General features: G+C 41.5%; 1 protein-coding gene across 5 annotated transcripts in view; it reads right to left on the reverse strand.

Annotated features, from left to right (window-relative positions):
* Window positions 1–92: 92 nt before the first annotated feature.
* LOC101175434 (nuclear receptor coactivator 2) overlaps window positions 93–25,031 on the reverse strand; it is a 74,753-nt gene continuing 49,814 nt past the window's right edge. For 3 of the 5 annotated variants that reach the window (XM_023964773.1, XM_011486179.3, XM_011486178.3), the window contains exons 5-22: window positions 24,452–24,629; window positions 22,524–22,712; window positions 21,747–21,848; window positions 21,244–21,384; window positions 20,857–21,004; window positions 16,505–17,732; window positions 13,728–13,938; window positions 10,583–10,777; window positions 10,286–10,462; window positions 10,104–10,209; window positions 9,102–9,270; window positions 8,700–9,011; window positions 7,341–7,418; window positions 6,834–7,251; window positions 4,646–4,886; window positions 4,400–4,544; window positions 4,247–4,321; window positions 93–3,891 (exon numbers count right to left, since the gene is read on the reverse strand). In XM_023964773.1, coding sequence (XP_023820541.1) covers window positions 3,880–3,891; window positions 4,247–4,321; window positions 4,400–4,544; window positions 4,646–4,886; window positions 6,834–7,251; window positions 7,341–7,418; window positions 8,700–9,011; window positions 9,102–9,270; window positions 10,104–10,209; window positions 10,286–10,462; window positions 10,583–10,777; window positions 13,728–13,938; window positions 16,505–17,732; window positions 20,857–21,004; window positions 21,244–21,384; window positions 21,747–21,848; window positions 22,524–22,712; window positions 24,452–24,629 — 4,125 coding nt within the window. In that variant the 3' untranslated portion in view covers window positions 93–3,879. The remainder of the gene's footprint in view (window positions 3,892–4,246; window positions 4,322–4,399; window positions 4,545–4,645; window positions 4,887–6,833; window positions 7,252–7,340; window positions 7,419–8,699; window positions 9,012–9,101; window positions 9,271–10,103; window positions 10,210–10,285; window positions 10,463–10,582; window positions 10,778–13,727; window positions 13,939–16,504; window positions 17,733–20,856; window positions 21,005–21,243; window positions 21,385–21,746; window positions 21,849–22,523; window positions 22,713–24,451; window positions 24,630–25,031) is intronic. The other 2 variants (XM_023964774.1, XM_023964775.1) reach the window with 2 other exon arrangements.

Here is a 25,031-nt window from a genome sequence, read left to right on the forward strand (position 1 = left end):
AAAAGTCAGCAGTTCCATCACTTCCTGTTGTTACAGTAACAGTTTTGCAGAGTTTTTATGATCAAAGGTGAAAGAAAACCAAGGCAAAGGCATTCAATAAAAATAGTTTATTTACAGTGGCATAAATTAACAAGCAGCATTGGCAAAAGGAACATTACAGTCGACAGCTTGCATAAAGTGTGAGAGCGTCTTTGTCGTTCAACCCTTATGGAAAAATAACCGTATGTGCTCGATTGTCATTGATGGGACCTTTAGTGTGAACAACACAGCAGAAAGCCTGAATGAAACCCAAATCTTTGTGATTCAACCCCATGTTTGAAGATGCCAAAAACCTTTTTAAATGTATACATTTTAAAATAAATTGGTCACAATAGGAAAATATAAAAGGGATGGTAAGCTATTTTTTTTTACAGTGTTTCTAGAAAGTCGTTCAAATAAAATTTTATGAATTTGTTAATTTATTTATGATCAATAAAGTTAAATAAATATTAATGTTCAAACTCTGGTTTACAAGGAGACCCGGACATGACATACAAAATAAACCAGACCAAATTATTCCCTAAATGTTGATCATTTGTGCTCACGTCAGCACTTTTTGCACGCAAATTAGCATTTTCTGGGCATAAATAAGTATTATGTGTGGTTACATTATTATTTTGCATCCCCATTAGCAGTAGGACTTGTTTATACCGAAATACTAATTAGAGGTCACAAATTATTAGATTGAGGAAACTATTTCCTTTCTTTGTTTTTTATTTTTATTTTTTTTATGTCATGCCCAGAGCTCTGTAGGTTCATCCCCAAACAAATAAAAGTAAAATCGCAGTATATATTAAAAAATCGTTTTTGTCACATAATTATTACAGTTTTTTAATGCCTTGATAGACAGAATAAAGCTGTAAAAATATTCTAAACAAAACATTCACTAAATGTTGTTTCAGCTTTTCCAAACTTGAATTGTGCAAGCTGCAGTCAAGAGCAGATAAATCATAAAATCTCAATTCATTTCTTTAAAACTTCTACTTTTTATTTTAAAGGATCAGAGAAAAACTTTTGATTTACTGGAGTAATTGAGAAAATCTCCTGGCACTAGAAGTGACATTTTTGGAATGGATTTGTAAAAACCATCAAAAGTGAACCTTTCACCCAGCAATTTTCAATTTTGAGTTTTGGAACTATGGTGTCAACCAGAATTCATGTCAAACCAGTGTAACTTCAAAATCATTTTACAAAGATGCACTCAACAACATACAAAAATTAAAGAGATGATTGAGTTTGCACAACTTAACACCTGAAAAAAAAAGCAAATCTAAAAACTCTTTTTTGTAATTATTTTATCATCAGCATACAGTGAATCTGTAACTTAGTAACACACCACACAGAAATGCTGAGCTAAGGCATCATTCTATGTACCGAGCGTCTTAAAAGTATTTACAAGAAGTGCAGTCGTTTGAAGTTGAGAAAAATGTACAAAAGTCTTCCATATTGCATCAGTTAAAATCTAAATCTTCATGAGTAACATTAGGGGTCACTGCATGTGAGTGTTCAGTGCCACCCCAATCCATCTGAGAGTTAGACATTCAGAACTTTTTTCATGGCTTGTTTCAGCTCAGAGGCTCCATCTCTGAGCTTTTACACAAAGCAGTGAAGTAAAAATGGGTTAAATCAAAACAAAAATGGGGCCAAAATAAATCTAGATTGTGAAATAGTCCTTACAGTGTTTAAGTTTGACCTCCTTTTACAGCATTTCCCCAAAAGGAATTCTTCATCATCTAAAGAAAATATTTAGGAAATGCAGGCACAATTTTCCTGTTCTAGCTTAAACATACAAAGCAGCACCTCTGAAACTGAAAATTGAAAGTCAGGAAAAGTTTTCAAAGAGAATGAGAAATTTTTGTTCCATGTTGTTTCTGAAATTTCAAAGCATAATATTTTTATTTTTTTTGTAGGAAAGGATAATGCTAACTTAACTTCAGGACGACAATTCCCGTATTTAAATTTAGATGACGGCTCATTATTTTTTTCCAAAAACAAAATATCAAACACTTTTGTTAATCTGCAGACTTGGAAACTAAAAAAAGTTAAAAGTTTAACTTCAGTTCAGCATTGTGACATTTATTTATCATTTTCATACCACTAACAAAATATAAAACTATCCTTAAAACTTTGCAATAGCCTAAATTTTGATCATAAAAATACTGAAAGCAGGAAATTGAGAGAATAATTGTGCCCGTTTTAAACTGAGTGGAGGGTGCAGATGAGAAAACTTGTTTTCTGTCTTCTTTCTTTGGCATGGAGTTCAATATTTGTAAGTTTAACACATTTTATGTCATTTCCTCCTTCTCTTTTGACCATATCTGCTTGTAAATCCAAAAGAACAATTTTGTAATAAAAAGGAGGTGCTTCTGTTCCGATGTTTGCGACACATCTTCACATTCTCTATCTAAATTTATACTTATAATTCATATTATGAAGCAAAGAACAAACACAACTATGTCTTTTTTGTTTTTCCAGTGACAGAAACTTAGACAAAAATAGACAAATGCAGTGCATTAGCTGATAGCTGGAGGTCATAATTAGCTCTACGTGGCCATTCTTGATCTCTAGCTATCAGCTAATGCTAATTAAAATAAATGTTTTAGAAGAAAGATCAAAAAGGTGATGGGTAAGTCGTTAGCATGATTTATCATGGCTAATGTTTGCCAGAAAGTGAGCTCTTTTTCTCCATTTTCTGCTAGCATCTAGCATGTTAGCTGCAACAAAATGCTAACATGTAGTTAGTCATTATTTCACCAGTGATTTCTTTAGGATTCCTAAAAAAATGTTATTGAAGTTCAAACTGCTGCTCAATAATACCACTGGAGAGAAAATAATCATAGAAATCTATATACACTATCTATACACATTCACTTTAATTCAAAAGTCATTAAATAGGGATGGACGTCCCGTGTACTGGAACTACAGCAGTTCAAATATATTAACTTTCAAAATCAACATCAACAAGTACCATTTTGAGATTTTCTTCAAGAAAAATTTTGATTTTCTTCTTACTCATACAAATAATTTCTAAAACTTCTTCAAAACTATAAATAACTAAAATATTTCAGTAAATTTCTCCTCGTCATCTTCAGTCGGGCTAAAAAAAAACAAAAGAACCACGGCAGATGAAATTCAGAGTTCCTTCGTCACTACAGTGTTAACTTTGTGTCTTTGTGTCAGTTTCACATTCTTGCACACAAACATGAGCAAAAAAAATGTTTATCAGAAATACAGTGCCTCAGAAGACTTGTGTTTGCGTGTTTTTGGAGGCAAACCTTTAGCATATGCTAACAGAAAACTTCCATGTGTAGCTTTGTTAAAGAGATATTATTAAAATGAAGGAATTCATGAGTGAATGGAATAATTTTGGTTCAAATGTGTGTCATACATAGGCTACTTAGTTTTACTTTGGGGCAACCTTAACTAGATTGTTTTAAAACAAAGTATATGTAGTACAAATGGCAGATAAATATATGTTGATTATCCACTACAACAGTGTCAAGCCACTGCAAATACCTGAAATAGGATTACCCCCTTTGTATTTTCATACAGTTGTGCATTTTTTTTGTCAGGATGGTTCAGATGAGCAGTTTCCCTGTTGTTGGTCATGTTATTTCTTCCTTTTGCATAACATATTGAATTGATTCTGAACCAATCTGACTGCATTACAGAGAGTTTCTTGTGTCAAGGTTGACCTCTGTCCTCGGTGCCACTGAGCCGGCTGAGTTGACAGAGGACGGCGTTTCCATAAACCCCTTTTTTTATGCTTCTCTTAAACTGAGTCAGTGTCAGTCTTTCTGGATTGACTCCGTTGCTACCTCATCTCTGTCAACACCACGGTCAGCAAAAGTTCTGAGGAAATACAAACAAACAATGACTTCAATCATTTGACCCAAGAAAACCCATTAAAAAGTCTGAAAGATTCTGTTATCAACCTGCTAATCTAACCCAATCAAACCAAAGGGAGTAACTGGGATGTAAACGATTCAAACATTGTTTGTAAAATTCAGACAAAGAAATAAATTTAGTTGCATTATGATAACTGAACAAGCTGTGTCCTCCACTTTATGAAAGTAACAAGGACATTGTCACCAACTTACTAAACTCTACTACTTCTACTTTCTGGGACTTTTTGCTTCCTCACCATACAACTGTTTGTTGTCATTCATCCATTCTAGTCATTCATTGGATTGCTTTTTCAACTCACTGAATTAACATCATTCTCTTGGGGCAGCATGTCCATCCCTGCCAGCTGTTCCAGGATCAGGCTGCCGTCATTCACCTGTTGCCCAAGTAAGAATGACAATGTTAAGGATGGAAGTAGCTGAAGGAATGTCATTTTAAAAAGTGTTACGGTCACCTGTTCGTTCATGGAGCTCATCTGTCCAGACATGGGGTTCATGCTGGCTCCACTGTTGCCCATGGAAACGCCAAGGTTGATGCTGCTGCTGCTGTACATCCCTCCGTTGGGTTGTGTGGAGTACTGAGACTGCTGTGAATACACACTGAAAAAAGAGCAGACGCATAAACACTGTAGAATTTTGCACATCAATATTGTAAAAAAACAAAAAAACAAAAGCAGGGTTGGAAGGATGGAGGTCGCCACCTGTTGCTGGTGGGGACGCTTGCAGGCTGAGCCCATCCGTTGAGGTCTGCGCTCGACTGATAGCTGGGTGGTCCTCCCTGGTTTGCTGCCTGGAGTTGAGCTGGGTTTTGTCCCTGGTTCTGCTGGAGCATGGGGCTCTGACCCTGCCCCATCCTGGGGGACAGCAGGGGGCTCTGCGGTGTGGCCGGTCCACACGGAAAACATGAAACCTGATCCTGGTCTTGCTGCTGCTGGTTCATTCCTGGAGGGAGAAGCAGATACGATTTGGAGAGAGCAGGAGGAAAACTGCTAGAAAAGAAATTCATAGTTTCATATGACAGTTTGAAAACAGAGCAGAGCTTAATGTGTGGCTGGCATTGGCTGGATATGAGAACTGGACTGAGTAATCCCTCCAAACAGGAAATACCCGCTGGTTCCAAAAAGCTAAAATCCCAAAGACTTCTACAGAGAAATTGACACCTATTACTCAGTCATTCTATTTGTCAGAATAACCATTCTTACTCTTCTGCCTTTTTATAACATGTTCTTGATAATTCTTTTTTTTTTTCTCATGATATTTTTTCTGCAGGTCATTCAAGTTATAAACTGACCAATCAGATGCCTCAACAAAGTATTTGATGCCTGCTGGCCTCCATGTCCGACATTTAAAACATTTCAAAGATTTTGCGTAGCCTGCTTTCAAATATTAGTGGGGTGGACTTCAGACAACCTCACTCCTGATTGGCGAGAGCAGTTGCCATAGAAACAATTACTTGGACCAATCACTGCTTACTAAGGATGCACCGATTCACTTTCCCTATTTTTGGGTCACGGTCTTGTTTTGGTTCAATTTATAATTTGTGTATTACAAAACAATAACAAAAAAACTAAAGAGACTTTTTTAAAATTTGCTAATAAGTAAGTAAAAGAAGAAAAACTTTTCAGTTGACTTAATATTAGTGATGTGTGTTCAAGAACACTCTAAATGCGGGTTCCTGAACTCGCTTTTAGCAGCAGTGTTCACACTGGACTGTCATGAGCCAATACTAGCGGATGTACCAACAGCTGGAAGAGGTTTAGTGCGAAATGTCGAAGCGGTTCAAATGTTGGGATTCTTGCTCCAGGCTTGTTCTTTCACACCTCTGTTCCGATATATGAAAGACTTGGTGTCATAGAATTCCAGCAGCCATTAACTAGAATTATTACTTTCTCCTTCATGATCCATTTTCAAATGGTTGTTACTTTTGTGTTTTGAAAAGTGTGCTAGCTGTACGTCCCTACCAAATTCGAGTCCTTCATTTGGTTAAAGTTCAACTGGTTTAACTGGGCAACATTTCATACAAAGAGCCTGTAACTTGACTTAAAAACGTGCGGAAGCCCGAAACGTGCATACATGTCCATTTACATAAACCTTTTATTGGAAGTTGTTGCTTGAACGCGTGTTTCCGTGATTTCCTGTGTGAACGTAGCAGCGTACCAAGCCTGGTCTGATGTAAGGAAACTATATTATAGACAGTAAATTTAGCACAACACACGTTTGACACTTTAATGTAAACACATGCAAATTCATGCAGCAGAATGCAACAATTTACTTTCCACAACTTTAATTTGGTTCAACTCAAGGTTTAGTTTTAAATCAAGAACTGTGGCGTCCCTCCTGCTTACTGATTAAATCAAATCACACTATCCGTCACACACGTAGGTGTGTAAAATTTGTTCTCCGCATTTGACCCATCCCCATGGGGAGCGGTGAGCTGCAGACACAGCTGCACCCGGGTGGATTTACCCACTCAATGCTGAATGTCAAGCAGGGAGGCATTGGGTCCCATTTTTAAAGCCTTTGGTATGACTCAGCCAGGGTTTGAACCCACGACCTTCCAGTTACAGGGCGAACCACAAGGCTAGAGTTTGGCTCCAACATGGCAGCATCCATATGGTGGAAAACTGAAACTGAATTGACTTCCATTGGTTGGAGGCAGAAATAAGTAAGCGTGACGTCTCACTCATTCAGTTCAGTTCTCATATACAGTTAATGGTGGAAGGATAAAAAAAGAAATTGCACATATAAATATTAAAGGCAGAAACGTCCGATTAGAACACAGAAAATCTCTAAATCCCACAACCACATCCAACAGACAGGGAGAGGGAAGGTGAAGAGCTCCAAGAAGCGCACAGACCACTGACACGCCGCTGTACTTTCACTTTATACCTGAACTGCTGAACTGGAAGGCACTGTGCTGTGCTGGAGGGCTCATTACCCTGCTGTACTGCCCGCTTAGATTTCCCATCATGCCCTGGCTTGCCAGGAGATGGCTGGGGGAGAGGGGGGAAGAGAAGGGGCTGGAGGACCCGGGATGAGGAGGTGGAGGAGAGGGCAGGCTGGTACCGTAGCTGGAGGCCGGGTACTGGAACTGCTGCAGGTTGCCCTGTGACAGTCGTGTGTTGGCGCTGCCCATGGGCATCGGAGGCGGTGCGCTGCCCCCTGCAGGCATGTTGGGGGGGAGGCTGATGCCCTGAGTGCGCATCATCATGGCGCGCTGCTGGTGCGCATGCTGCTGACGCTGACGCAGGTGGTTACTGAGGTACTCGCGCTGACGCTGGGCCACCATCTGAGCGTTGAGATTTCCCTGCAGGTCCAAAGGCACCAGCAAGCGGGTCAGGTGTTACAGTACTGGGGGAATAGAATCCCCTCCGTAGAGGAAAGCAAACAGCTCACCTGCGTTGGGAGGTTGGGGCGTAGAGGTAGGTTCATATTGGAAACTCCACTCATCTGATTCAACATTGGTTGACGATTCTAAACAAGAAGTGGAATGAAATCAGAAGTTTTGCTCTGTACAGTGTCTTACATTATTACAGTTTGCATTGATGTTAACATTTCCATTAAAACATATTCCTATCTTCTGAATCATCTCCTTTTTTTGAATTACTTTTTAAAAAACAATTTTGACGTTTCTCCATTTATAACCCCAAACCAGTCTGAGCTAACAGTTGTGGGGTAGAATGGTGTCGTTTGTGAACATCTCCACATCTCCACCAGGGGGCAGCCTGCACTGCAGAAGAAGCCTTTACAGAGATCCCATCTGCATTGATCCAAAGGTGCTGTGCACACAGTCTGCTGACAAGAACCCAATATTGTGACATTAACAGCCAGTATACCCAACACACGAGCGTGTGGAGAGGCAGTAACCTGTGAGGGAGTTTGTTTATACGTGTGAGAAGGCTGTGTGTTTTTCGCAGAGTTTTTCAGCGGCGAGGAACTGCTGATTAAAGCTTGAAAGCTGAAACGTGTTTGTTCTTCAGCGGCCGCTGCTGCTGTTTAAACTCTGTGAACTCCTCAGACCTGCGTCTCCTTTTTGACTGAATTTCCTCTCATGAGGAGAAAAGATAAATGCATCTTATAATAATAAAGTTTAACACTGGAGTGAGGTCAGAGAATATCAAAAACAATATTTTTCCCCATTTCCTACTCTGATAAAAAAACTAAAAACATTAGAAAAAACTAAAAACAGAGTCAATTCAAGCATACATTTTTTTTTAATAAAATTTATATTTCTTGAGCTTTAAATCAAATCTTTTCTCATTTTTACATCTTGTGAAGAAAAAAAACAAGTTTTTGACTTTCATCAACTTTAGCATAAACATGTTTTTTATTTAAATTTGCCAGATGTTTAATAGATTTGGCAGATTCTTTGGTGGCTTTTGAATTATTAAACTGCATTTCATTTTACATTTGTATACTTTTAAGGCTACAGAAGAATCTGATAATATACTATGAGGATAGTAAACACTAATTTTGTAGGTTCCTTAGTAATATTCTGTAAAAGCTGGTGGTTGGACTCTCAAAAGAATGGGCATCAATAGAAAAGAGAGGAGGGATCGTAGACATTAGCTTATATCAAATGCTCCCTCTAGTTTATTTCACCTCTCTACGGAAAAATTAAATGACACCCGCCACAAGCAGCATGACCGCTGTGTGACCCACTTCTGCTGTTTCCAAACCACTCAGCAACACTTGCTCTAAGTGGCAAATGCTCAGCTAAAGCTGGTTTTGCCACAGCTGATGGGAGAAGCTCACCTGGAGTCGGTGCTGCAGCTGGAGCCTCAGGCTGTTGGGGTGCGTTGGTACTATTGGGTTGGGCCCCCCGGGTCGCATGGTGGTGGGCCTGGGTCCCGCTCCGCTGGACATCCTCATCATTGGGGAATAGTTGGTGGGGGTCACCCTCTGAGGACCAATGTGGCCACTCATGGATGAGCCGTGGTACCCACCATCAGACAGCATGCTACCATAGCCCGGCTGCCCACTGTAGTGCTGGCTGTAGAGGGGGGGCTTCAGGTTTGTGGGTGGGTCTGGGGAACCCAGGTACTGGTCCTGCTCTGAGAGAGGACCCTGTTGGTAGAACCAAAGATGAATCACACACAGAGGGACCTGCAATGGCAGAGACATATGGGTTTGGGGAGCTGGTCTGAAGAGACCCACCTGGCCTGCCAGTGTAGGGATCCCCAGCATCTTGTCAATCTCCTCCAGACCCTCAAAGTCCTTCAGAACTGAGCACAGCTGGTTGAGCAGAGCTCCTTCGTCCGTCTGTCCCTCGGGCCCGACCCCGCAGCTCCCAATCCCGTCTTCTTGAGGAACAATGTACGACGGCCTGGAACACAACTCACTGTCTGAACAAACTAAATGTTTGGTTGTCTCCTCAGTTTTGACTTTAGTTCAACGTTCACCAGTGTTTGCATCCTAACAGATCAGTGCTTTCATCTCTCTTCTTTTAGAACATCTATCAGAAGTGGTGGTGTGTTATAACATATCCTAACTACCGTTTTTTTTCGGAGTATAAGTCTTTGCACAGTTTTGCTGGGGGTGCGACTTATACTCAGATGCGACTTGTGTTTAAAAAAAAAAAAGCTTATGTGTTGGTTATTTTCCCCGCTTACAACTGCTAGAGGGCACTAGAGATGTGTAGCAATATTTACTGACAGCAACGCAGAAGAGAAGCACCCGCCAAGGCAGGGTTGTTCTAAAGCGACACAGACGATGAAGACATTTCAATGGACTTCTAGTCCATTTAAATCTAGTTGACTTTTTAGAATGTTAGCAAGCTAAATACGATTACGGTGGCGAAGCTTGCAAAAACTTAGTCTATTATTGTTATCCATTTCGTTATTATGATTTGCCTTTCAAGATGAAATGTCTGTTCTTGTTCCCCATATTTTCCTAAGAAAATGTATCCCAAAAGTGCAACTTAAATATGATTTTTTACTTCTTTATTATGCATTTTTTGGTTCAGCCAATTACTCCGAAGCAATTTATAATCCAAAAAATACGGTAATAAAAAAAGCAATAAAAACAACATAAATCTGTGCCTCCACCCACCAAAGTGGCTGCAACTGCTTCTGGTTAAGACTTTAACAACTCCAGAGCCTTGAAAGTTCAGAATTCATTCCAGCAATGATTAACCGACTCATTTAAATGCTGCTGTACCTGCTTTGGTTTCCAAAATGATCAATCATCATCCGGTCTGGCCACGGTGCAGTCTGATTGGGCGGAGCCTGCTGTGGATGGTAGGAATGGGCTGGCACTTCCATTTCTGCGGGGGATTGAAGTCGCAATCATCACTGCAAGGTTTTTACAAGGAGATGTCAAAAGCCATTTGTGAAACGCACCACTGCCCATCATCTGCATGTTGACCATGGCTCTGGAACCAGGTGGAACACTGCCTCCTCTAGCAGAAAGTGAGGGATTCATGTTTGGAACCATGCGCCCCTGACCCATCATTGGTCCAGTGGAGCCCCTTATGGGTGCTTGGGAGACCCAGCCATGCTGCATGGATCCTCGAATACCTGGGTCAACAAGAAAACCATCACTTTTTGAGGCATTTTTAACAATAAAATACCTTTAAATTAAAGATGATTGAAAATGTGTTTGAAGAAATTAGATCTCCAACAAGGTTTCGTCCTCACCAGTGTTGGTCATGGCAGCCTGGTTAGGCATGCAGCCATGTGTTCCCATCAAGCTTTGCTGCTGCTGCAGTAAGGAGTAAGGCCCACTGTTCCTGTGCTGGGGGGTAAAGTTCCTGGTGGGGTTGGGGCCCATGCTGCCATCCATAGACAAACTCCTGACCGGGCATTGACCGGGCCGGACCCCACTGAAGCCTGCTGGAATCAAACGTTTACTTTTTATAGAGAGAACAGAGTCCAGTGGATGCCAGTGTGATCAAATGATCCTTATTGCATATTCTGGAATTGAAGAAACAAAGCTGATGGTTCATTTCACAATACATCAATATGACCATAATACCGCATCCATCACATCAAGATCTGTCATAAATAGTTTTTCTGTATATTTAAATGATCTCTGCAAGATTTTAATTTAATACAAATAAAGGCATGGTAAAAACTTGGATTTCAACGATTAATTAATTTCATTCAAATTCTAGATTCAGGGCTTTCTGGAGGTCAAAAAGAACCATCCTGAGAGGTCCACAAATCCATAAACAAGGCTATGTGAGGGTATGGGGTTATCATTGCTTGAACAATTTTATTTGGCAATGTATTTTCTTCACAGGATTAACGCAAAAACTGGAATTTGTGCTTTTTTTTTTTTTTTTTTTTTTTTTTTTAGCAAGAATTTTAATATTTAACAGATCAGAGCCACATTTTCAGAAAACCCAAACTCAAGGACGCCCAGCAACAGAGTTAGGGATCTGAACCGACATGCCTGGCTGTCCTGCCCTTGGTGGAAGTAAAGCTGTGGAGACACAGATTCCACTGGACTGAAGAGCTAAAAAACTCCAGTTTGTCTGAAGAAAGTAACCCCTTGAGATACGATAACCACAACGCATGACAAAACTTTAAGGAGGTTTTTTAAGTGGAAAATTGAATGAACGCATGACTGGCAGTCAAGATGGTTTGTGACTTTTTTGCTATATGGGACAAAGGTTGAAGCAACTTGGGTTGCTTTAATGCTGAGTAAGTCCTACAAACTTAGTTAAATTGGGTACAAATGGTGATTTGGAGATGTTTGGAGACCAACAGGAAGAAAAGAAGGAAAATTGATATTCCAGCTCATGTAACGACAATTATGTAATATTTTTGTCATTTGTTCGTTATCTGATTTTTCTAGTTGCAAGCTTTTTTTTCATGCATCAGTCACAACTGCCCTTGCTTGTGGATATGGGCTGTCTGCAGGTGAAAAATGGACAAACACATACACCTGTGAGTCCCATTCACTTGGGATTCCCAAACGTGTATGGGACTCACAGGTGTCCGCACAAAATTTTAACATCCTAGACCTCTCAGTGAGCCTGTAGAGCCAAAATGTTCATGCACATTTTTTACTACAGCCATGCTGCAAGCGACCGGTCATTGCGAACACTTGTATAACACGCAGGGTTAATGTGAGGGGGAAGTAGGTGAGACGCAGGCACGTCGTACAGAATATTTCATTTTTTCAACCCACAGTGTAGTTAGTGTGGTCGTACTACAGACGTCCTATTTTTCCAGAGAATAACTTGTGGTTTTATACATTGTTTTCTAGGGCTACAACTTGGGCTCAGGCTAGGTCCAAATCTCCACCCTAATCCCTAATCACTAAAAAACGATATAGTGCAATTCGGACACCATGCTCACTACTTTTTAAAAGAGACATGTGACGTCACTGATTTCACGAAGTGAAGATCAAATTAATACGAGCATTTTACAACAGCTTTTTATGAATTCACTGTGTTGTGAAGAGGAAAATGTTGGTGATTTCAAAAAATACATTTAAACACATTTTTTTCTGAAAAATTGTTCAAACACAATGCATTGCGGTCTATATTCACCAATCCAGAGAGCATTGATGCACACTGGCTTTTTGACTTTCGGGGACATTTTTTGGATTTTATTAAAAAAAAAAAAGTAGATTCAGACAGGGCTACAAAATGGCCAACACACTATATAGGGTACTGTGTAGTGAATAGTGAGCGAATGTGGGCATAGGCTATGTCCAAATTCCCACTCTAAGCTCCAACTACTAAACATCGATATACAGTAGTGCGGGACTGTGTAGTGCCCTGAATTTGTAATAGCAATTTGGAAAGCATGCTCACTACTTTTTGATTCAAACGGATTTTTCGCGAATATGCCTGGGAAATGTAGATTCTATATAGTGCACTATGTAGTAGTGAGGCGTGAAGGAACACATAGTTTGGACACAACCATAGCCACAGTTTTATACTGGGCTTCACAGAGGTTCCAAACGGACACAGAAGAAGAATTCAATGAATTTAGTGTTTTGAAGTTATATGAAGATACAAGTTTATTAGATGTTCTTTATGCTGGGATTTTTTTAAATAACTGTTTATAAATTCTGCTACTAAACTAGATCCTCCAATGTTTTAAGAAGCTAAATAAGCATCAATATGTTATGGTGGTGAAGTGTGCATATATTTATTAATCTAATGTTATCTATCCCATTATTATTTGTCTTTCAAAATGAAATGTCCATTCTTGGTCCCATATTTTGTTAAATAAATGTATCCCAAAAGTGTGACTAGTACTCTAAATAGACTTAAATTCGAAAAAAAAAACCATTTTTTTTTTGTATTGGTTTTGTTTTCCTGTTGTGGCTTATACTCCACAGCAACTTATAGTGTAATATATATGATACTAAAGTGCTGTGTAAAGACGACCGTAAGACTTCAGAAATGCGTGCAACTTAAAAATATTTCACGATACACCTATGTTCCATTTTCAGGACGTCCCTTAAGGTGGACACATCACATGCGGCCACTCCCCTCTACGACCCTCCACAGGGTTAGACAACCCCAAAACCCGCGTGCACCTGGATGGGTCAACCCCCATCCAGGTGCACGCGACTAAGGCTTTACTCTCTTTTTTAGGGCTTGCATGTTTTATACTTTTGTTTTTCGTGTTTAGCATGCTCAGTGGTCGGTTTGTGTTCATACTGCAGTGAACCACGCTGACACTCATTTGCTAGCAAGCTAGGACTCGTTGTCTTTTTTGACCTTTTAGTTCCGCAGCACAGCTCAGGTTAGTTTCTATTCCTGTCAAACAAAGCGGACTAACCTAAGGACTGCGCCCTCAAAGACAAACACAAACATACTCGTGCTGGCCATGGGGGGGTAGGCCCTGGGCTGGCTCGGGGAGCTGCCGCTGTCAGTCAAATGCAGGATGTCACTGATGATGGTCTGTTTGTCCACGGAGGAGCCGGGTGGCACTGAGGAGGACGATGAAGTCGATGGAGGCTGAGCTGGGAGCAGCTGCTGCTGGTTTTCACTTTGCAAGTTCTCCAGCAGGTCCTCCAGCTCGCTGGTCTGAGATCAGCCACAAGACAACAAAGGGGTTAAACATAGGATTTATAGGAGAACTTGTTAAAAGCTAAATTACTGTTGGTAAACAGGTTGCATCCCTTTTTAAAAGTTCAAATCAAGTTTTTCTACAGTATTTAAAAAATGTACAAATCTGGGTTTTTGGATTACAACAGAAAAAATAGGTAAAACAAGTCATGAAAAAGCACGAAGAACCCCCCCCCCCCCATCAGTAATGCAGTGTAACTTAACCCCCACCACCAAGCACACACACACTGCTAATGAAGATGGTTTCCTAGGGCCATTTGGCTGATGAATAGAGGAGGAGCTAAAAATAAACCAGCACTAGTGAGGTCATGAGTGATGTACAGTAGGACACAGTGGCAGTTCTGTGCAGAGCAGCCACATCCAAACTAAAGGTGAGACAAGAAGTTAGGATTCTTAAAGAATGTTTTTTTTGAAGTAAAATGTGTAAATATCAAACACTAATGCTGCATCTTCTCTTTGCGTTTGGAACTTCATGTTTTGACAGTTGATGTACCAAAAACATTCAACAGGTCCAACTTGGAAATTTGAGATCTAAGTGACAAAAGTCCAGAGAGTTTGTTGTGTTTTTTTACATTTGCTTTAAGACAAACAGCAAAAGCCTCGCCCTATTGGTTTGAATGAACAAGTGTGACACGGTGCTCATTCTGTATAAACACACTTTACATAATAACACCTTTTAGGTTTGTTTGTACAGTTTCCCCTCCATCCAGTGGCTTTTTTACCCAACTTAGATGTATTGATTTCCAATCAAAAGTGATTTTTAACTTTGGCCTATTTTATTACTGTATATTTTTTATTGTTGCTGTGTTTTAAACTTTGCAAATTCCGAATTTTTGTATGGCAATTTTGTGTTCCAAGAAAGGCGGCCAAAATATAAAACTAATTATTACTGTCATTATTATAACTTTGACTTTATTTCAACTCTTAAAATAGAAAGTCTTCGTAATTTAAATTGTAATTTTTTAATAAAAATGCAACAGATTTTAAAAGGGAAAACTATTTTGTTATTTCTACTTTTAACATTATATTTTTATTTTATACATTTTTCTCTAATTATCATGATATAGGTCCTTTAAAACTGCATGAAGACCTTTTTTTTTTTTTTTTTTTTCAAAGTTTGGCAGCAGTTCTGCAGACCAGAATATTTAGGAATGTTTTAAATCGATTGTTGGAGGCAGAAAGAGCTCCTGTCTCCCCCAAAGGTGGACGTCAGCACCCTCTGCTGACTCCTGAGGCCAGCTTTAGCTTTGCCAATCTATCCTGGTCCAGGAGGCCTGAAAACTCCATGAACTGCGGACACTTTGGGTTTATTAAACCAAAAAGTTGAGTTTCACTTCCGTGTATATTTACCACATTTCTCCTCATTTCCCTCTCTTCTGTTAATGTGGATCAGAAGTTTACCCATAACCGTTTTCGTAAAGGCTGCTGGAAAACATCTACACACACATTCAGTTGATTCTCACTCTACGTATTTATGCACACACAATTCGGTAAATCCACACAAACACACCTATGTTTGTGCAAACCCACACAAACAAAGCTCTCTTGCTGCGCAAACACAAAACCTGTCAGTACAAAACTTACACACAAAACTACATGCCTGAACTGGGTTTTAGTTAAATAGTTATTTACTTAAATATTCAAGGTATTTCGATTTTTAGAAAACACGAAGCACAGCTTCGACCTGTCCACACTCAGGACCACGTTGTTTAAATTTCAGAGTTTAATGTCTGGTGTATACATCACAGTGTTCTGCAATCACACCAATCTAATTGCATATATATAGGGATGTTTGAGATTCCTTTCTTTTATAAATTTAAAGCTTGTTTTTTATATGAAAAGTTTTTCTGAAGAAGTTTACATCTGTATAAATATGTTTGTGCTTAGGTAATGGTGCAGACAAGGTATGAGTCTTTTTTTTGTCTTTTAAAAGCCTCAAAAACCAATTTACTATCCTTAGTTTAATGTGAGAGGATTTTGCCTCGTGCTCCACATCTAAATCAAGTAAAGAAAGTAAATGTGCAGTAAAAATGTTTGTTTTTTTTCACGTTTTTTACAAACTGAATCAGAATGAAATGATCTCTAACCCCTCTTGTATTCAGATTGCAGTGATCCTGGGACATCAATACAGCAATTTTCTGGATCCAGTTTGCTCCGACGTTGGGTCTTCTAATCAGTTTCAGGTTCAATGGGGCGATATGCTATTGAACTATGGGCATAAAATTCCAATCGCGGATGATGTCATCAGCTTGTGTCACATTTCGCAGTTATTGGGGCGGTTCCCTTCCGATGACTTTCCAACAATCGTGATCATATCGAATACAAATCACTATGAAGTATACACTCTAGTAGTTGTTTTCCCTCGGCTCACTCTTGGTAACTAGTAATTGGCCTTCAAAAGAAGAGGTAAAAATTGTTGTCAGTTTTCAGATTTCCTCAGAATTTGCTCTTTGAATGGGAGTGGGAGGGTCCTAGAGCAAATAGAAAACCGGTAGTTGATATCTTCTGTCTCCGAAAGACTCACCTGCTCAGCCAAGTTGAAACCTGCTTCCTGCTTCTCCATCTTAATGTTGGGCACTTTTGTTCCATCAGCCGGCTCCATCTTGATCTCCTTATCCAGAATGCCGTTATCGTCCCTGTCCAGAAGGTAGCGCAGCAACGCGTTGTCCTTCTTTTTGGGACTTCCAGGCTCCTGCTTGGTGCAGAGTTCCCCCAGAGCCGCCAGGCTGTCCCCCAGGGCCGACTCCGAACCGACAGGGTCCTTCCCCGTCGCCTCGGCTGTTAGCTTGGCCAACTCCACAGGTGAGGTGCTGTTCTGCAGCAACCTGTGCAGAATTTTATGTTTTTCCTTCAGCGAGGTGGACTGGTTGCTGTGTCCCAGCCCGCCCACACCAGCCACCCCACCCAGCTGGTCCTTGCAGTCATCCCCCAGCGGTCCCGGTGACGAACAGGAATCTGAGTGTTCCAGCTTGGTAGTGAGGAGCTGGAGCAGCTTGGTATGGCCTTTGGTGTTAAGATGGCGGTTTGACCCATCGCCCAGATGCTGAAGGCTTCCATTGCTCCCCAAGCTGTCGGGATCACTGTCCTTCCCATCTCCGTCCAGGTTCTGGGATGACAGAAGTTCCTCCTGCTCCTCCAAAGATCGGAGAAGGTCAGCCTCTAAACTGGAGTTGCTTTTGGTCAGCTGGTTGGTAGCGTTGCTGTTGCGAATGGGGCTTTGAAGAGACCCCGGCCTCTGGTCAGGCGACTCCGGAGGCTCTCCCTCACCGGGTCTCTGGGGGAGCCTGTGGCCCTGGCTGAGAGCTTGCAGTGCACTTAGAGAGTTAAACACTTGGCTGTTTCCTGTGCTGCTGCACACAGATGGAGATGAGTGGAGGCTGGGGGCGGGAGAGTAAGAAGCGGGGGGGTTTTGCGAGAGGTGAGGGCTGCTGCAGCTGCTGCTGGCCACCGCGCTGGGACTCTGGTGGTGGCAAGGAGACAGCATGGCGCCCTGGTGCCCTGAGGTGACACTCGGGCTCCCCTGGGCTGACGGGCTTCCCAGCTTGAGTGGGTGGCAGTGTCCCTGAGGGGTGGCAGCTCGGCCCGTTTCCGACCCAAACCCACGTCCGGGTGTGCCGGGCATTGTCACGGAGTGGTGGGTGTTGCTGTTGACATCCGGTGAAGGAGAGGGCCAGCTCACACTGGTCGGGGTCATTGGTTTGCCCGTGGCTGGGCTGCCGGACACGTCTGGAGTCATGCCACCAATGTTCTCCCTGAAAGCCAAAGGAAACATCACACTTTACTGGGTTTCAAATGTGCCCAACAAGGTTTCCATTGCCAGGAATTAAAGCGCAGATTGAAGCCAACTGTTGTCGAGGATCTCAACAATTCCCATTTCCATGGACCAGTAGATTAGAAAACATACATGAATGAATGCTGGTGATTCCAAGGCTTTTACCTGGGACAATAATTGTCTAGTTTGTTAAGGTAGTTTTTTGAACAACTTAAAATACATTAGAAATATTTTCTACAAATGAAAAACAAAAACAAAAAACAAAAACAGAAGGAAGTTCTTTTCAAAGGACAGACCGATTATAGTACATTGGTATGGCTGTATTGCATGCTCAAAGTTAGTTGTTTTCCGCCATATTGTTTTTGCCATTGTCATGACCTTTTGCAGTGCCAGTCAAATGTTACAGATCACTTTTAAAACCTGATTAAAAACAGCATAAAGGCCAGTCATATAACTCATATTAGTTATGGAAAAGTTGTTCACCTTTTGGAATATCTGTTTAGGGGTCGCCACAGCAAATTGTTACGAAATGTGGTGGAACAAAACAATCTGGCTGCAGGAACTGGAAACTAAAGCCTTGTGCTGCATTCACACCGGACACGATTCAAGCATCGGGGCGTGGAGTTTCAGTGTTAAGTCACTGTAGAGATGCAATCTGAGGTCCTGTGACGCGTTTTGGGCATTGGGCGCGGCGCTGCCATCAAAAACTCAGCTTTGGGCACGTGACGTTTTCCAAAGGGCAGAAAAAATTAATCCAACATGGCTGCTCAATGCAGGGATTTTCGTCCTAAACCTCCATTCATTTTCTTAACCTGCTGGGGCCTTAGGCCTTTGCCCTGGTTACTGTTGGGCAAAGGCGGGATACACACTGGACAGATCTGTCACAGAGGCCACGGAGCTCAAGGGAGCAGAGGAAGAGGATCCAGCAAGTGCTGCTGCCCAGGGTCCGGCAGTCGGAAGTAAAGTTTAAAAAGTCCCTTATCCAGACGTAGGTCAGTGGTAAAATGGTGAAATTTACCATACTGCGAGCAGACCAGGAAAGCTACAGGTCCAGATGGCGTCTGCTCCAGACTGCTCAGGGTCTGTGCAGACCATCTCTGCCTGGTTGTAGCGTACATGTTCAACCTGAGCCTCAACACGAGGAGGGTCCCTGTTCTGTGGAAAACCTCCTGCGTGGTCCCAGTACCAAAGACGGCACATGCAAGGGAGCCCAACAACTTCAGACCTGTGGCTTTAACGTCTCATCTAATGAATACCCTGGAGAGGCTGATCCTGAATCACCTCCAACCCCTAGTGAGCCCAGTGCATGACCCTCTGCAGTTTGCGTACTGACTGGGCATTGGCGCGGATGACGCTGTCATCTACTTGATGCACAGAACCCTGCTACACCTGGAGGAACCTGGAAGTACTGTGAGTCATGTTCTTTGACTTCTCAAGTGCTTCCAACACCATTCAACCATCACTCCTCAGGGGAAAGCTGGAAGGAGTGGGAGTGGACAACCAGCTGACTGCATGGATTATTACCTCACCAACAGACCTCAGTATGTGAGGCTCCAAGACTGTGTGTCTGATCAGGTGGTCTGCAGCACGGGGGCTCCACAAGGCACAGTGCTCTCTCCTTTTCTTTTCTTACTCTACACATCTGACTTCCACTATGACCCAAACAGCTGCCATAACCAGAAGTTCTCTGATGACACAGCCATCGTTGGATGCGTGTCAGAGGGAAATGATCTGGAATATAAGAAGGTGATCGAGGACTTTGTGGACTGGTGTGAACTCAATCACCTTCACAACAATGTCACCAAAACAAAGAAGATGGTGGTAGACTATCGTAAAAAGGCTTCTCAGTCTCCACCAGTGGTCATCCAGGGACTGGACATCGAGAGGGTGGATGTCTACAGGTACCTGGGTGTTCACAACAATAACAAACTGGACTGGTCAGACAACACAAGGCTCCTGCACTAATAGGGTCAGAGTCTCCTCCACCTTATGAGGACACTGAGGTCTTTTGGTGTGTGTAGGCCACTACTCAGGACCTGTTATGAAACTGTGGTTCCATCAGCAACTTTCTATGCAGTGGTCTGCTGGAGTGGTGGAATTGCAGACAGGGATAAGAAGAAACCGGACAAGCTGATCAAGAGCTCTGTCCTGGGCTGTCCCCTGGACTCACTGGACTCTGTAGGTGAGAGGAGGATGCTGACCAAGCTAGCATCAGGAACGACCCCTCTCACCCTCTGTATGAGACGGTGAGGACCAAGAGTAGCTCGTTCAGCCGCAGACTGCAGCAACCTCAGTGCAAAAAGGAACGCTACAGGAGGTCCTTTGTCCCAACAGCCGTTAGACTGTCCAATGACACGGTATAGGACTGCTGAAACTGCTGCTGTATTCACTGTGTACTTTTACTTCCATTTTTATTACTATTTTTATTCTTACTCATGCTATTTGTTTTTCTAACTGTTATATTTCTTGTTTGGCTGCTGTAACAACTGAATTTCCCTCCGGGGATCAGTAAGGTCCTATCTTATCTCATCTCTGAAAGATCTGGGGAACCCAGATATGAATGGGGTTTGCCATTGCCTCTGTAGAGCTCTCTAAACCATATAACCCAAGCTACTCGCAAAACATCATCCATGTTTTCCATCATGTGGCAACGAATGAAGTCCAGAAAGGCATCAAGGTGTCAAGGGCAGGCGTCGAGCGGTAAATTTGACACGTCAAAAGAGAGGCAGCAGAGCAAATCGCGTCCAGTGTGAATGCAGTATTAGATCTGATCTTACAGGCAGAAACAGGAAATATCAATGTTCAATGAGCTCACAGTGCGAAAATATTCATGCACATTTTTTTTAAACTGAGATTCCGCAGCTTCAGAGCTAATACTTAAAACAACACACAACAGTAAAGTGTGTGTGAAGTAGGTAAGACAGCATCCCCCGTATGTCACAAGTGTGTGCAACGTCTATTAGGCTTACAAATACTTCCCAATACACTTCGCACACTCACAACACTGGCACGTTCAATTTGTATGACCTTCTATGATGATGGGATGAGGTCAAAAGAGTCGCATCGAGACAATGAATCTCTGATTTGAAGGAAACCTGTCGTACCTCTGCAGGACATGGAGGGACATGTAGAGCTGCGGCTCATTAGTCGTTGGAGATCGGTAAAGTTTACTCTTGGTTTGAGCCGAAACAATCGTACCATCTGCCAGGGAGAATTGGTACACGGGGCTGAGAGCCTGGCCATTTCTTAAGACTGAAGAGATGCAAAACAAGCAAAGAAAACAATATAAAAAACATGTGAAAACATATGACTTCAAACTAAAGACAGAATCTACCTTATTACAAAACCTGTTGTTAAAGCTACAGTTCTCAGAAAATAAAAAGAGGATTTTTACACTTTATTATCACAGTGATAAGACTTCAACTTCCTAAATGTAAAACTGTCTTCTAAAAGGTCAAAATGCAGCTTTTTTTTTGTTTGTAAGAGTTCACCTTCTTGTTGGTGTTTCTTGGCCGGCGACATTTCCCCGTCGGTCTGCAGATGGAATTTCTGGATGCACCGGCGGACCAGGTCTTCCCAGCCTGGCTTCATGGAGGCCCGCAGCAGACTGGTGTCCAGGGACGTGATCTTCCCTGGAAAGATTGAGTTTCAAACCATCTTTTTGTTTTGAGGAATTATTTCAACAGTTTGTTCTGGTTTAGTAACAAAACATGTTTGTTGAGTTTTCAGAACTTCTCAAAGCGGAGCATTTTGGTTTGCAAAACCTAAAGATTTTCTATTCTCGAGAGGAAATGAGTGGCCATTCAAATAATTGCTTTCCTTCAGCTGCTGAGTATTTTTGCACAATCAAGCAACAAACTTGTATTTTTGGAACCAAAACACAGGTACAAGCGCATGAATGCAACAGAGAGAATTGTCTTTTCCGTAATATACAAAACGGTGCAATCAGGTTAAACACAAGATGCTGTGATTACATTCTGCTGTGATGTTTTACCTTGGAGGTCCTGCCGTGTGGTGAAGCTTTCATATGGCGGCACTGCAGGCCGCTCTTTGACAGGAGCTCTTCTAGCCACACATATGAGGCAGGACTGGAAGTCTGGGGGGGGGGGGGAGAAGAGTGAATAACATTTATGAGAGAAAACAGATGTTCTCTTGTGTTTGTATTTTTGATAAAAATCCAGTTCTTCCAACTTAAATTCATAAACTTGAGTACTTGAAAAAAACCATCTCCAATTCATTTCTGCAGCCTCTGCTTCACCTTAGCACCAAATTTAAACAACTGTGATTCCGGCTTTGACAGCCATGTCAGCAGTTGTCTGACTCTGGGAAAATCTAAACAAGACAACCTCCAGCCCCAGCAGCCCCCCTCCGTCTGTCCGGCAGATATCCTCCTCCAGCCAGCGGAGAGGCTGGCACAATATCTGGCTGTCAGATATCTAAAATTAGAGTGGCAGACACATTCTTCTCCCCTGTGTGCATGTGTGTGTGATGGGATTAGATGGGAACCTGACAAAGCGCCACACACTAATTAGTCTCTTCCCGTGGATGGGAGGGAAAGCGCATAGAAGTGGTGATGGAAGGAGGACAGGACACAGGAGAATTGGAGGGCAGCGATGGGAAGAGTGACGGGAAAGTGACAGAAAGTCAAGGCACAGATGGAAAAGGAGGAAAAAGGAAACACAGCAGTGGAGAGGCAGCAGAAACAAACAGAAAAGAAAGCAAGAAAGAGCAAAGAATTGGTGCATCAATCCCTATGAATTCAGCCGAGTACCTTCTCCTTCTTCTTTAATCGACTTGGGTTCGGACACGGCGAAACACTGCATGGTCTCATACTTCTGCTGAGCGGCATCTTGCTGGTCAGCGCCCGCACAGGCCTCGCCGTCTGCACGCGGCTTCACCAGCATGCGACAGTTGAAGGTGTGGCTGTTCCTGTGTGACGAATCGCTGCTGCGATGATTGACTGAAGGACAGGAAGTACAGCAAGAATCAACAACAGAAAGTTTTAAAAGCCCCACTCCAATGAAAATGGCGTTTAACATGTTCTTGCATTTTTCTGATGGAGGACAAATATAAAGAAAATGACAGTTAAAATTGGGTATTGAGTATTTCTTAATTTGAATTGTTGCAAATCTGGAACAGACAAAAAAAAAGCCTTTCTAAAACAGCTTTTTTGAGATGTAGAAAACACTGGGTGGGCAATAAGTTCCCAGCAATGGGGAGGGAAAGGGGGGCTGGGGTTGCTCATGGCCAACGTTCCCGCCCACATTTCAAAGGGAAATTTCTGATGAACTAAAGAAACTATGTCCTAGAAAACCACAAAGGTTCTTTTGACTTTGGCTTAAAATGGTATTATCATCATTAAAAAGACCACCGGAAACACTTTTAGAACAGATCAAAAGGAGTAAGAGTTTTAAAACGGTTTTCAGGTCTAAAAAATTACATAAGTTTGGTTGTTAAAGAACAGAAATCAAAATTGTGCCTATTTAGGTGTTTAAAGTAGCTGATCACTCATTTCAGTACCGGTAATTTAAACCAGAAACTTTGCTTTTTTTCCCTTATTATTGGACACATTTGCTTGTCTTGGACACATTTCTTAAATAATTTCTCTTTACATTTTGGAAGTTTTGGCACCATCAGGAGTTCCTTCTTAAGGCTAAATTAAGTTGCTTTACCTGCAGCCAAGAGTATGATACCACCACCACCGTGTTTTTTCTATTCAATTCTACCAGAAAATTCAAGTTTGCCCAAAACTGTCCTTAAATATTCTATTGGGCAGCTTTGTGTGTTGGACACAACTACGTTGACATTCTAGAAATTTTAGTAAAGAACTTGAAACAAAATATTAAACGCTGCACAAAAAGCTTTGACTTGCTTATTTTTAAGATCACTAAGCAGTTAAAAAATAAGTCAATCAAATTAGGGATTTTTCTTTTTTTACTTCTTCCACCTTTGGGATTTTGACCTAAATAAATATATTCTGTTAAATACTTTAACAAAAATACATTTAAATAAAAGTCACTCAGAAAAATGTAAGGATTTCTATTTTTCACATTAAATTTTGCGTGTCTCCTTAATTTTTTAAATTTATTCTTTATTTATACTGTTGGATGTTTTTACATTTTTTTGGCAAAACCCACTGTTCACTACGTCACTAATGCCTGAACCATGACTCCACTATAACTAGTGGAATGAGTTATATGGATAATGTTTTGGTAATTTACCTCTAACATGTTTTTGTTTTCAGTTTACTAAAAGTCTGATCCTGACAAACTATTATTGGTCACTTCTGCTTAAAAATCCTGGTTTAAATCACTGCTGTGTGAAATTTCTGCTCAGATCTTCAAGCAATTTACTTAAAAAAGTCAAACATGTCAGAGGAATTTCTGTTTTCACGTGAATCTTAGGACTTCTGAGATCAAACTCAAGAACACAAGAGAAATTGAAGATCACTTCCACACACCGTCAGTCTGGGTTGGTTGTGAAGTGAGATGGTTTTTGGCAAAAAAATCCAAAGATTCAATTCAACTAAAGATGTGATGAACTGACATTTAATCAGTTTATCACATTTACATTTTAAAAGGAACCTAACACAATCCCAGATAATTTACATTTATCAAAAATGGGTCTGGTTAATTGAATCTTGATGAGTGTCCGCCTCTAAATAAAAATCCTGCCTCCATCAGACTTGAAGGATCTCACCCAGGCTCTTGGGCAGGAGGTTCTTGATGAACTCGGCGTGATCTCCAACATGCAGCACGCTGTACACGCTGGTGTTCATCAGCTCGTCTTGTTGGTAGCGCAGATACTGGCTGACATTCTCAGACACAAATACTATGTTGCCCTCCATGTTGACGACGAAGAAGAACCCGTCCAGGGCCTGCAGGTGGATGGAGGAGGAGGAGGAGGAGGAGGAGGACGGTAAGGAGAAGAGATGGAGGAAAAGTGATTCCAATAAAACTTTAGAAAGAGACATAGAAAGTTTCACATTCTTTCTAAAAAAATCATTTTTAGAAGGGAGTAACCTGAACCTTTAATCCCTGAACTCACTTTTTGTCTCACTTTTCCATAATAAAAGTTTGATAGCAGATTTTAGTTTCGAGAGGCAAAAATGTGTCATAAAAAATGTCTCCGGCCTTAAAGTTGGAGCAGATTTACCGGAGCCTCATTTCTCTCCTCAGATATCTCCTGATATTTGTTATCAGAACAGTGCAACAACATCAGGAGGAGTCAGTCTTTGCTAAATTTATCCTTCAGATTCCAAGCACACACTTCTGCTGAA

This window comes from Oryzias latipes, chromosome 17, assembly GCF_002234675.1.
Source record: "Oryzias latipes chromosome 17, ASM223467v1".
Lineage (NCBI taxonomy): Eukaryota > Metazoa > Chordata > Actinopteri > Beloniformes > Adrianichthyidae > Oryzias > Oryzias latipes.